Source organism: Takifugu rubripes, chromosome 15, assembly GCF_901000725.2.
Source record: "Takifugu rubripes chromosome 15, fTakRub1.2, whole genome shotgun sequence".
Classification (NCBI taxonomy): domain Eukaryota; kingdom Metazoa; phylum Chordata; class Actinopteri; order Tetraodontiformes; family Tetraodontidae; genus Takifugu; species Takifugu rubripes.
Genome location: NC_042299.1, coordinates 11012441 through 11026470, shown reverse-complemented (window position 1 = coordinate 11026470; position 14030 = coordinate 11012441). Strand labels below are relative to the sequence as shown.

Genomic DNA, 14030 nt, shown 5'->3' with positions numbered 1-14030 from the left:
TACCTGAGGGAAAAATGTAGTCTGCTATCTGAAATGATTAATGTAGGTCGTTTTTGGTTGGTCGTTTTACCTTAGTGTAAAGGTCATGCCACTTCTTTTGCCTGGGAGCAGGCCTGTTGCCTGAAGGTGATGGCCAGACGCCTGTGGTGGCAAATGACCTCAGGCGCGACAGCCACTCTTGGTCATCCATGGCCTTGTGAGTTTTTTTGGTAGACATTTTCTGTCATGTTATAACATAACATAACATAATGTTATAACATAACAAGTATTTAGAAACGACGCACTCCAGCGTACAACCGCCAAAGAAAACAAGCAATTTCATCGGCAGAAGAAAATACAACCAGCTAAAGCTCCGGCAGCAACTGCACAAACTTTATTGCAAAATTCCCGATGTTCAAGTTACATTAGCGTTACAAATGCCTGACATGACTTGGACATATTGCATTAAGCATTTACGGTGATATTTTATGTGAAATAAAAAAAAAAAAACTTAACGAATAACAGACCTCAATTTGCGCACGTACCTTGTCAAAATCCACGGAGACGTCCGGAATAAACAGCGGGCAGACTTTTAAATAATAAATCAACTCGAGGATCGATTGGCTTTTCCAAAGATTGAGACCGCAGTTTAATTTAAGGCGGGGAACACTGTAGAAAGATTGAATCGCGAAGATGTTTGGCTGTTGAAAGATTGAAACACGCAGACGATTGGTTGTTGAAAGACTGAAAAGAGCAGATGATTGGCTGTTGAAAGATTGAATCGCGCAGACGATTGGCTTTCGAATTTCTGAATCGTCGACGCGGGCTTATACAGCTTTTGCTCGTCGGGTAGCGCCATCGAAGGTTACATTTACAGTAAAATCCTGTGGAAATCCTGTGTGTTATTAGATGATCAACACGAGAAATATCGATAGTTACGTTTAATGAGCGATCTTTCCGCCTTTTTGTTCTCAAACTAATGAAAACACTGACATCTACTGACCGTCTGTGGTACTGCTGTTTATATACCAACGCAGCACCGGTACCGGTACCGCCACCAGTATCATGAACAGCACCAGCAACACAAGTTAGATAGATATTTACATTTAAATTACATTGTTGTGTGACCTTGGTATGAGATGGATTTTTTTTTAGAGAAGAACAAAAGAACACGCATATTTTTCAGTGTATCTTTATCGTCTTTCAATGTGACAAAGTTTGGGAAATAAAACCCCTCATACAGTCATGAACATTGATAAATTCTAATATTAAATGATAGAAACGTGCTTGGATTATCGTGATAGCTGTGGCTGTGCTGTTTTGTCAGTAAATCTCGGCAAGATGCTCTCCACATTTATCGGATTAAATGACAGAAAGCGCAAAACATCGAAATTACATTTTTACCAAAAATTAATAGAACAAACATGTGATATATTTAATAATAAAACACGATTCTGATGCAGGCACAATTTTAATTATGGTAGAAGTGAGGATTTAATCTTTGCATTGCATCATTTGCAGGTATCTGTCAACTTCCCTCGTGTTCTGCTAAAAACTGTTTTAGCTGTTAAAATGGTCACAATCTAAAGGTTTGTCTGCTGAGTAATGTCACAAATATGCAAATACATTCATATTTTATACGTTAACCATGTGCGACTTTTGACTTTGTTGATCCTGACGACATCTTCGGAACCGCAGATGACACATGTGCAGGATTAAAACTTCATCACCTTAATTTTGTTTTTTCTAATCAGGGCCACGGCTCTGATTTTAATCTCCCTGGTTTTCAGAGAGTAAATTATGGGGTTGACGCAGGGGGGGATGCAGGAGGCCAGAGACAGACTCAAGACGCGCTGATCGGCGTCGATCACCCGCACGTAAAAGCCGAAGAGGAAAATAATGAACAATGGGATATAAAATATAGCAACCAGGACAAGATGTTCCACGCAGGTACCGAGAGCTTTCATCCTGCTGTTGACCGACTTCATCGAGAACAGGGTGACCAGGATAGCGGCGTAGGTCAGCAGGATAAAAGCAAAATGCGCAACGAGATTCACGACGGATGCGGTCGACGACAGGGCCCAGTGCAGCGTGTAGTCGTTGCAGGCGAGTCGAAACGTCGGCGCATAGTCACAGAAGTAGCTGCGCACTGTGACGGACTTGCAAAAAGACAGCCATGTCATTATACCTGTTGAGAACGCTCCGAGGCCCAGTGAGTAAGACCAGGTCACGGCCACAATGCAGGACATGCTCCGCAGGGTGTTGATGGAGTTCTGCTGCAGAGGGAAGCATATTGCGATCAGCCTGTCGTAGGCCAGGATCGCCAGCGCAAAAGACTCTAAAGTGATAAAGGAGTAATAGACGAACATCTGCAAGAGGCAGATGTTGAAGGGGAAAAAGTTGTCCTTCAGGAGAAATGTCTTGATCATGCTGGGGATGGTGGTGGAATTCAGGACAATGTCGATGACAGCCAGGTTGACCACGGCCAAAAACTTGGGAGTGTGTAAACAACGATTAGAGACGATTACGTAGATCAGCAAACAGTTGAAGAACACCGTGACCACATAGACAAACGCCAGGAAGATGAAGTAGAAGCGGATGTGGGGAAACACCTCGAATCCAACGACGTAGAAGCCTGGAGGGTGAATGATGATGGAGCCGTTTGAGACGGTCCGCAGCAGAAACATAGCTGGACTCCACAAACCTGCACAATCCAGAAAGCAGTTCACACCACAGCATCAGCACAACTTTGACTCATTCTCCAGGACTTGATGTGACTCACCTGCTGGCCGGTCCGATGGCTCAGATCTGTTTAATGCAGCCTTGACTGCACAGCTGTTTTGTCTGCACTTGGTTTTATATACTAGAGTCACTCACCTCTGGAGACAAAGATTTCAGCTCAAAACACTCTTTTAATGAACTTGCACCAGGAAGGGCGGTATCTGGCTCTCATTAAGCTTCTTCTCTGCTCAACCATCTAATTAATCCTCTGATGGCACATTTATTTATCCTTGTTTCAAAACCAGAACTTACAAACAGCACTCAGGTGCCTTCAACAATTACATCATTATCAAACAACCGTCAACAGTTTACATTTCCTCAAATAAGCATCCTACACCAGGGAAATTATGTGTGAACAAAACAATAAACAGGTGCTCTATGTGAGGGAAAAATACACATTTTCCATGAACTTAAATTATTTCTGATTTATTTTCACAAGAAATCCATTTTTGATGACTGATATTATTTTATATATCAAATTCATTCCATTTCAATGCCATTATAGATTGATTTTAATGTAGACAAATAATCACAGCCTGTTGATGATGCACTGTTATTTAAAATAAAAGAAACATATATATATATGTGTGTGTGTGTGTGTGTTTTTATATATATATGTTATATATATATGTATGTATATATATATATATAAACAACGATTATACACAGGATCAGTATATATATGAACTGTTATTTAAAATAAAAGAAACATATATATATGTATACATATATGTATACTACTCAAACAAATTAGTGGAACACTTTTTAATCAGAGTATAGCAACCTATCAGTCAAACTTCTGGGATATTGATCTGGTCAGTTAAACAGCAGACGGGGCTGTTAATCAGTTTCTGCTGCTTTTTGTTAATTAAATCAAAAACAGGAGCATCAGAGGAGCAACAACGAGACAGCCCCCAAAACAGGAAGGGCTTTCCAGGTTGAGGCCACTTTTTTCCCTCCTCATCTCTTTTGGCTGATTTTTTACTGACTGACATTCTACTGCTGTAGTTATCATTGGCTTGGATCAACATCTCTGTTGATAGCATGGTGCGGTACCTGGACGCTACAGAGGTTGCACAAGCAGTCCAACTACTCCAGGATGGCACATCAATACGTGCTGTTGCAAGAAGATTTGCTGTGTCTCCCAGCACAGTCTCAAGAGCATGGAGGAGATTCCAGGGGACAGATAGTTACTCCAGGAGAGCTGGACAGGGCCGTAGGAGGTCCACAAACCCTCAGCAGGATCAGTATCTGCTCCTTTGTGCAAGGAGGAACAGGATGAGCACTGCCAGAGCCCTACAAAATGACCTCCAGCCGTCTACTAATGTGAATGTTTCTGACCAAACAATCAGAAACAGGCTCCATGAGGGTGGCCTGAAGGCCCGACGTCCTGTAGTGGGCCCTGTGCTCACTGCCCGGCACCGTAGAGCTCGATTGGCATTTGCCATAGACCACCAGAATTGGCAACTATGCCACTGGCGCCCTGTGCTCTTCACCGATGAGAGCAGGTTCAACCTGAGCACATGCGACAGACGTGAAAGGGTCTGGAGATGCCGTGGAGAACGTTATGCTGCCCTCAACATCATTCAGCATGACCGGTTTGGTGGTGGGTCAGCGATGGCCTGGGGAGGCATATCCCTGGAAGGATGCACAGGTTAGATAATGGCACCCTGACTGCTATTAATCCTTGGACCCATTGTCAGAAGCTACGCTGGTGCAGTGGGACCTGGGTTCCTCCTGCTCCACGACAATGCCCGACCTCATGTAGCTAGAGTATGCAGGCAGTTCCTGGAGGATGAAGGAATTGATACCATTGACTGGCCCCCATGTTCACCTGACCTAAACCCAACAGAACACCTCTGGGACATTATCTTTAGGTCCATCCGGCGCCGCCAGGTTGATCCTCGAGCTCAGTGATGCAGATCTGGAAGGAGATCCCCCAGGACACCATTCGTCGTCTCATTAGGAGCATGCCATTGTCAGTCAGGCGTACAAGCACGTGGGGGCCACACTAACTACGGAGAATCATCTATCTATCTATCTATCTATCTATCTATCTATCTATCTATCTATCTATCTATCTATCTATCTATCTATCTATCTATCTATCTATCTATCTATCTATCTATCTATCTATCTATCTATCTATCTATCTCTTTTATAGCAGAGTGTGCACATCTTGACAGACACTTTGATAATAAACTCTGTCAGCACACAATGTGCAACGTGGGATTCAGGGGAACAATGACACGAAACCTACATTTCTCATCACCACCTCGATGTGCTGCTGGATGATTATTTTTTCTTCTCTCAGCCAGGTTCATTTATTCTGCATTAATAACAGATTTGATTCAGTCTTTCTGCAAACATGCTGGATTAATGAAAAACAAAACCCCCCCAAAAGTGACAAAGACATTGAATGTTTACATGCGATTATTAGTAAAACAATAATGTATTTCATGTGTTTATGTATCTTGTTCTCTTGCACCGTTGATTACTCCGCAGCCTTTGACGTAAAAACAGTAACTTAAAAATGTCCTTCGAGCCGGATTTGAACCAGCGACCTAAGGATGCCTGTTACTCCGCTACAGTCCTCCGCTCTACCAACTGCTATCCAAGGTTATACTTAGAGAACAATGATGATGATCAACATGATAAATATATACTGTATAGTTACGTTTAACGAGCGATTTTTACGCGTTTTTGTTCTCAAACTAAAGACACTTAACACTCACATCTACTGACAGTCTGTGGTACTGCTGTTTATATACCAACGCAGCACCGCAGCACCGGGACCGGTACCGCCACCAGTATCATGAACAGCACCAGCAACACAAGTTAGATAGATATTTAAATTACATTGTTGTGTGACCTTGGTATGAGATGGATTTTTTTTTAGAGAAGAACAAAAGAACACGCATATTTTTCAGTGTATCTTTATTGTCTTTCAACGTGACAAAGTTTGGGAAATAAAACCCCTCATACAGTAATGAACATTGATAAATTCTAATATTAAATGATAGAAACGTGCTTGGATTATCGTGATAGCTGTGGCTGTGCTGTTTTCTCAGTAAATTTCGGCAAGATGCTCTCCACATTTACCGATTTAAATGCTGATGTGACAGAATGGGCAAAATATCGAAATTACATATTTACCAAAAATTAATAGAACAAACGTGTGATATATTTAATAATAAAACACGATTCTGATGCAGGCAAAATTTTAATTATGGTAGAAGTGAGGATTTAATCTTTGCATTGCATCATTTGCAAAAAGTATCTGTCAACTTCCCTCGTGTTCTACTAAAAACTGTTTTAGCTGTTAAAATTGTCACAATCTAAATGTTTGTCTGCTGAGTAATGTCACAAATATGCAAATACATTCATATTTTATACGTTTAAACACGAGCGACTTTTGACTTTGTTGATCCTGACGACATCTTCGGAACCACAGATGACACATGTGCAGAGTTAAAATTTCATCACCTTAATTTTGTTTTTTCTAATCAGGGCCACGGCTCTGATCTTAATCTCCCTGGTTTTCAGAGAGTAAATTATGGGGTTGACGCAGGGGGGGATGCAGGAGGCCAGAGACAGACTCAAGACGCGCTGATCGGCGTCGATCACCCGCACGTAAAAGCCGAGGATGAAAATGGTGAACAATGGGATATAAAATATAGCAACCAGGACAAGATGCTCCACGCAGGTACTGAGAGCTTTCATCCTGCTGTTGACCGACTTCATCAAGAACAGGGTGACCAGGATAGCGGCGTAGGTCAGTATGATAAAAGTAAAAGGCACAACGAGATTCACGACGGATGCGGTCGACGACAGGGCCCAGTGCAGCGTGTAGTCGTTGCAGGCGAGTCGAAACGTCGGCGCATAGTCACAGAAGTAGCTGCGCACTGTGACGGACTTGCAAAAAGACAGCCGTGTCATTATACCTGTTGAGAACGCTCCGAGGCCCAGTGAGTAAGACCAGGTCACGGCCACAATGCAGGACATGCTCCGCAGGGTGTTGATGGAGTTCTGCTGCAGAGGGAAGCATATTGCGATCAGCCTGTCGTAGGCCAGGATCGCCAGCGCAAAAGACTCTAAGCTGATAGAGGAGTAATAGACGAACATCTGCAAGAGGCAGATGTTGAAGGGGAAAAAGTTGTCCTTCAGGAGAAATGTCTTGATCATGCTGGGGATGGTGGTGGAATTCAGGACAATGTCGATGACAGCCAGGTTGACCACGGCCAAAAACTTGGGAGTGTGTAAACAACGATTAGAGACGATTACGTAGATCAGCAAACAGTTGAAGAACACCGTGACCACATAGACAAACGCCAGGAAGATGAAGTAGAAGCGGATGTGGGGAAACGTCTCGAATCCAACGACGTAGAAGCCTGGAGGGTGAATGATGATGGAGCCGTTTGAGACGGTCCGCAGCAGAGACATAGCTGGACTCCACAAACCTGCACAATCCAGAAAGCAGTTCACACCACAGCATCAGCACAACTTTGACTCATTCTCCAGGACTTGATGTGACTCACCTGCTGGCCGGTCCGATGGCTCAGATCTGTTTAATGCAGCCTTGACTGCACAGCTGTTTTGTCTGCAGTTGGGTTTATATACGAGAGTCACTCACCTCTGGAGACAAAGATTTCAGCTCAAAACACTCTTTTAATGAACTTGCACCAGGAAGGGCGGTATCTGGCTCTCATTAAGCTTCTTCTCTGCTCAACCATCTAATTAACCCTCTATTTGTTTCAATACCATAGCTTAAAAACAGCACTCAGGTGCCTTCAACAATTACATCATTATCAAACAACCGTCACCAGTTTACATTTCCTCAAATAAGAATCCTACACCAGGGAAATTATGTGTGAACAAAACAATAAACAGGTGCTCTATGTGAGGGAAAAATACACATTTTCCATGAACTTAAATTATTTCTGATTTATTTTCACAAGAAATCCATTTTTGATGACTGATATTATTTTATATATCAAATTCATTCCATTTCAATGCCATTATAGATTGATTTTAATGTAGACAAATAATCACAGCCTGTTGATGATGCACTGTTATTTAAAATAAAAGAAACATATATATATATATATATATATGTATTTTCACAAGAAATACACTTTAGATTATATATATATATGTAAACAACATATAATATATATATATATATATATATATATATGATGCAACAACTGCAAACATTTTCATTCCTTTTCAATCTAGACTGAGGCATTTATTACAAAAAATGTTTTTCATTTGCAATGTACCCAAGTACAATAGAGGCACTATACCAAGATTAACTCCCGTTTCCTAACAAATAATTATAATTTTAAACAACTTTAACTAGACAGTGGTTCCACCTCAGGGGAATTCAGCTTGGTGAAGACTGATTTGAGGCTGGGTGCTGCTTCCTCAGCTGTTCTTTCCGGGCATTTTGGAAATGTATCATGCAGTCTTTGAAAGTCTGAACCTGCTTCTGACACACACGCCAGTCCTGGTGTTCAGCCATGCACTCCTGCACTGCATAATGGAGCTCAGCACAGCCGGTGCGGGATATCATCTGATCCACGGGGTCATCCTCATCCTGATCATCTTTACGGCTGCGGTCGTGGGGGGAAGGGGATGCCATCCTGTCCCTGTGGAGGACAGCCACAACAGTAACCATGTATTACATTTGTTTTGCAACCCAAAATTCTTATTTTACATTGATTTTTTTGGGGGGGGGGGGTGCTTTCAAGTGTTGTAAATCAAATAAATAAAAATGTTATATGTTAAACAAAAAGTATATAATGGTGCAGGAAATCGCATGAGCAAAACCCACATTGGAGGTTATGCAATCGAATTGTTTGTTTCAGTTTTAAAGTAGTTTCAGTCTGCATCTGCAATTACTTAAAATCCCACACAACCTTCATGTATACCAACATTGATATTAAATATATTTCTCAGTTCTGTGAATATATTCTAGGCATGGCAAGTGTTAATTTATTAAGAATACAACGAGTAATATTGAGTTAACAGCGAACTTTTTTGTATTCTTGCTTCTTATTCGTACCTTTTTCTGGGTGGATCTGTTTGAAGAAACTATAAATATGCTATCCATAAAAACGTTTTGTCACTGCCAAATGTGGAGACTTAACGCGACAAATTGCGGAGGACATATTAGAGAGTCGGACGATGGTGTAACCTTAAAATGGTTCCGTCCGAATGCGTGGAAGAGTTGTGCTGGCTACATGGGTACAATTAAGACCCGTTTTGCCCCACTGGCAACAATTGTTGCCAAAGTGTATCACTGTCATTTTCGACTCATCACAATAATAAAAAAAAAAACTCCAAGGTGCAACTGTTTTCGTTTTCACTTATATGTAGACAACTTCGACAAACTCAGATTTCTTTAAAAAAATCGCTTCCAAACGCTTCCTATCGCATGACATCATCTGCTTCCTGCTCCTTCAGGCTAAAGACATGGCGGATGCAAATCTTCCTGGAAAGAGGTAATTTTCATAAATGTCTTATGATCCCCCCCCCCCCCCCAAATTTTTTTTTATTTTTATAATTAATAAATAATTCAAGTCTCTAGTGTAACACTCCCTCCAAAAATTGTACCTTGGATATTTTTTTTGTTTGTTCATGGGCTTATTTCTTGCCAGTGAGTAATACGTAAGCAATGGAAAACATTGTAGGATTGTTCCTAATTTACTTATTTAAAATTGTAGAATGATGTATAATGGCTCATTCTAGCCCTCTTAGAATACACTTCCTAGCTAAATAAATTCACAGATGTTCAAGGCCTGTGTGTATAGTATTTTTGTATTTTAATTAGTATTTGTATGTTTCCATAAATCATCTTTCTAGCTAATATTAGCTTATGTTTCACTGAGGGGAAAAAATGTTGATGTGCAGTTAGAGGTGCACTTTTCTTGACACACAAATACCATAATCAATGCCCACACCTACATTGTTTCTCCCAGTGGTCGGTGGCACAAATGAAAAGTTGACCAGTCAGATCGTTGGGCCCCTGCTCCACAAAACTAAGAACCAAGACAGCAAATTCAAAAGAGATCAAGATTGTGTTGCCAAAGCACCAGCACAAGCCAACAAAAAATATCAGATCCCTCGCTATGTCCCCTTGCTATGTCTCCTGGCTTCATATTGGATGATCCAGTGGATATTTTCCTCACATTCTATCCCAAGTCCTGAGAGATGCCACAATGGAAATGTCCAATCTCTACACCAAACAAAAAGGGAAAATCTCAACTTCTGACATTCTGTGGTATTCTGTTGATCAATGGATACAACACAGTTCAAGGTGGTGTCTTCTCTGGTGAGACGATTATGATGTCAGCAACACTGATGCCATGTGGAGGATTGGGTTTGGTGAGATTATGTCTTCTGCTCATTTAGTAGACAACATGAAGATCACAGCTGACCTATTCTTCAAGGTGCATCCCCTTTTTAAGCATCTGAACGACATCAACAACACAATCCCGACAGCAGAACATGTGGCATTAGATGAGATGATTGAGTAGATGATGACTGAGTATTCTGGAAGGCATGGGTGCAGACAGTTTAGTAGAGGGAAGCTTGTTCATTTTGGATATAAAATATGAAGTTTGGTACAACTTGGGTTTTAACCCCTTTAAAAACTATTTTATTGCAATTTATGCACAATGAAGCAATAACAACAAAAAACACAATCTACCCAATGATATGTTTATAAATCCAGCAATAAAATACTTAAAAAATAAGGCCTGGACCCTCTTGAGTTCAGAAAGCTGGCCCCGTTGGGTCACGACTGCTTTTGTTGGCTTTTGTCAGCTAATGAGCATAAAATACTCTTTGCTCATTAAAAAGAGACAGTTAATGTCATTGGAATATGTTTACATTAGCATAACTATATTTTATGTTTTAGGGGAGAAAGAGAAAAACTTTATTGTATATTCTAAAAAAAATAATTTCATAAAGTTTAATTCCTCTCAGGCGATACACTGCTGCTTAGCACTTAGCTTAGTTAGCTCTGAAGGCCTCAAGAATTTCATGGCCAAGAAGCAATTTGTTAATGGGATTATTTTATAGAAAAATCGAATAAAGCACAATAAATGAGATTAGGACTTTTGGGGAAATAACCATGTGATGCCACGTTAAGGAAGTTGACCGGTAAAAGTTGCTGATAGCCAGCAAATCTCAACTGTGATTACACTGTTACAGTGGCGAGCCCACATGGTAGCACACAACATCTCACGCCATCGACTTAAAGGGCATGAGGTGACTTTGAATTAAAGAGAACTTTCATTACCAAACAAAGAGAGGTGACCCCAGACAACAGGATCCGCTCCTCCTGCACTGACTCCTGGGAATCCCCGATAATCAGCCCCTGTGATGTAATTAGCAAAGAATCCCAATTAATGACCACCAGACTGTAGGAAACAAAGCTTTTACCACTCGGGCATAAGCCTAATTAATCTCATCTGCATCCATTAGGATGTTTTTTACACTCTCACATTGAAAAGTGTCCTGGGAAGCGACATACAGTCCCGTTAATGAGTCATTAGTGTTCTTCTGAGGCTAAAGTAACCCTCCTAATTGTACAGTATTCCCCTTATGTTTACTGAGCTGTAGCAATTAGTCCTTGAAAGTCAGTCACTCAACAACAGCCAGCAAACAACATGGCGGAAACCAGAATTTGCCATTCCTGCCTCTGGCCCAGTAACTGCTGTAGAACTTAACAGCCATGTGAAGAGGCCAATATTATACTTTATTATTCAATGTATTTTTAAAGGGCAAAAACACAAGAAACAGATGTTGATGCTGCTGGAGCAGCTTCTCCTGAAGGTGCAATGTCTCTCAGTTATTGCATTGCCTACATTTTCTAATAAAAACAGCAACAGATTTATTACGCAAGGGATTTTGTTTGTTTGTTAGCAACAAAGTCATTAAGCATCATTCCCCGGCGACACAATCACAACTGGGACCCATTAAAGAGTCCGTCTAGAGTTCAGGAGATCTGATCCTTTTGTTTGGGGTCATCATGTCCTTAATGGAATTGTCCCAACTGAAGGGAATCTGATGAAACTGTTAATAAAAGGGAAGAACGTAATTACATCCTCTGGGTTTTCTGGCCATCGTATGCAGTCAGTGCTGAAAAGACTCCTTCAAACTGGTGGAGCTGATGATTCACACCAACAGGACAGTTGGTGTCAGCCCCCCCCCTCCCCATCCCGGGTGGGGTAGGTTATTGCAAACATTAGCAGGGATCACTGCAGGGAAAACAACATATATGGATCTAAATCATGGTTTGAAGTGACACAGCAGCTAAAGGTGAAATGGTGCCTGCTTTCAAGCTTTTGTCTGATGTGAATTTTGACTGGCTGCTGTAGATTTATGGCTGCAGCCGAACTGACGGATCTATTAGTTTAATCCTGACAGTGATTCATGATCCCTTTCACTCGCAAAAAATCGGTAAAGAAGGAACACTTCTGTTCTGCTCTGAGAAATTGAATTATGAAACACTGAAGATGAATTGATATTTTGGAAGGACAGGTTGGGAGTATAGAACTTTTGATTTGATTTGATTTGATTCAACTTTATTGTCATTACACACGTCACAAGTACAAGGCAACGAAATGCAGTTAGCATCTAACCAGAAGTGCTTAAGTAGCAAATAAAACTGTGATGAGGTATATACAATATATACACACAATAATATATGTTTAGGATATCAATATATATGTTTGTATTTACAGAGTTCACAGATATGTAAAGGGTATATAAAAGTCATTGCAACCAAGATAAATATTATATACAGGCTGTAACTATGGTGCTGAATTTCCTACAGGATCAATAGAGGCTATTTATGCATTTTTTAACTATGTGTATGTTTTAACTATACAATAATGATAAAAAATGTGAAAAGTATGGAAAGCAGTGCAAATAAACGGATGTAAATAGGGCAATTATTGTAACAGATGTAATCAGTGCAAATAGAGTGACTGTACAATCAATCAGTCCAGACGGGGTTATTGTTCCTGAAGGGAGGTAAAGTGAGAGGGGTCGGAGTTCAGCAGGGAGACAGCGGTGGGGAAGAAGCTGTTTCTGAACCTGCTGGTTTTTGTCCGGAGGCTCCTGTACCGCCTCCCAGAGGGCATGAGGGTAAACAGTCCATGCGCTGGGTGACAGGAGTCTTTAGTGACCTTCTTGGCCCTCCTGTGACAACGCCTCCTGTATATGTCCTCAATGGCCAGAAGAGAAGCTGCAGCTATTCGCTGGGCGGTCTTCACCACCTTCTGCAATGCCTTCCGGTCTGAGGCAGAGCAGTTCCCATACCAGACCATAACACAGCTGGTAAGGATGCTCTCGATGGTGCAGCGAAAGAAGTTCACCAGGATGTCTGAAGAGAGGTGGTGTTTCTTCAGAGTCCTCAGGAAGAAGAGACGCTGGTGAGCCTTCTTCACCAAACTGGAGCAGTTAGTCGTCCAGGTGAGGTCCTGTGAGAGGTGGATCCCCAGGAAAAGCTGGACACACGCTCCACTGCTGCTCCGTTGATGTGGATGGGTGGGTGGATGCCCGTCTTCCTCCTGAAGTCCAGGACGAGTTCTTTAGTTTTATTGGTGTTGAGCAGCAGGTTGTTGTTGTGGCACCACGTAGCCAAGCGGTCCACCTCCTCCCTGTAAGCTGACTCATCGTTATCCTTGATGAGGCCAATCACCGTGGTGTCATCTGCAAACTTGATGATGGTGTTGGAACCATGTAGAGCTCTGCAGTCGTGGGTGAAAAGGGAGTAGAGGAATGGGCTCATCACACAGCCTTGTGGTACTCCGGTGTTTACAGTGAGGGTAGGGGAGCAGTGATGATCTAGCCGCACATGCTGTGGTCTATTGGTCAGAAAGTCCAGTAACCAGTTGCAGATGGAGATGCTGATGCCCAGATCCCTTAGTTTGGTTATCAGCTTGGAGGGGATGACAGTGTTAAATGCTGAACTGAAGTCTATGAACAGCATTCGGGTGTATGTGTCTTTATTGTCCAGGTGTGAGAGGACAGAGTGCAGTGCTGTGGAGACTGCATCTTCTGTGCTCCTGTTCTTACGATAGGCGTACTGATGGGGGTCCAGGGTTGGGGGGAGATAGGATTTGAGTTGTGCCAAGACCAGCTGCTCTAAGCACTTTGTTATGATGGGAGTGAGTGCTACTGGACGATAGCCATTGAGACAAGCCGGGGTGGAATGTTTTGGTGAAGCAGGTCGGCACAACTGCATGAGCCAG

The 14030-nt window shown here is 41.8% G+C and overlaps 2 protein-coding genes across 2 annotated transcripts; both read right to left on the bottom strand.

The window, feature by feature from the left end:
- Nucleotides 1-1634: 1634 nt before the first annotated feature.
- LOC101064079 (olfactory receptor 8) lies at nt 1635-2878 on the bottom strand. Its single transcript, XM_003980012.2, has 2 exons — nt 2762-2878; nt 1635-2683 (listed from the first exon to the last, which is right to left on the bottom strand). The coding sequence occupies exon 2, from the start codon at nt 2664-2666 to the stop codon at nt 1695-1697; it is 972 nt and encodes a 323-aa protein (XP_003980061.2). The 5' UTR covers nt 2667-2683; nt 2762-2878; the 3' UTR covers nt 1635-1694.
- A 2876-nt stretch (nt 2879-5754) lies between these two features.
- On the bottom strand, nt 5755-8149 carry LOC115252810 (olfactory receptor 1496-like). Its single transcript, XM_029849003.1, has 2 exons — nt 7299-8149; nt 5755-7220 (listed from the first exon to the last, which is right to left on the bottom strand). The coding sequence occupies exon 2, from the start codon at nt 7201-7203 to the stop codon at nt 6232-6234; it is 972 nt and encodes a 323-aa protein (XP_029704863.1). The 5' UTR covers nt 7204-7220; nt 7299-8149; the 3' UTR covers nt 5755-6231.
- Between the last annotated feature and the right edge of the window lie 5881 nt (nt 8150-14030).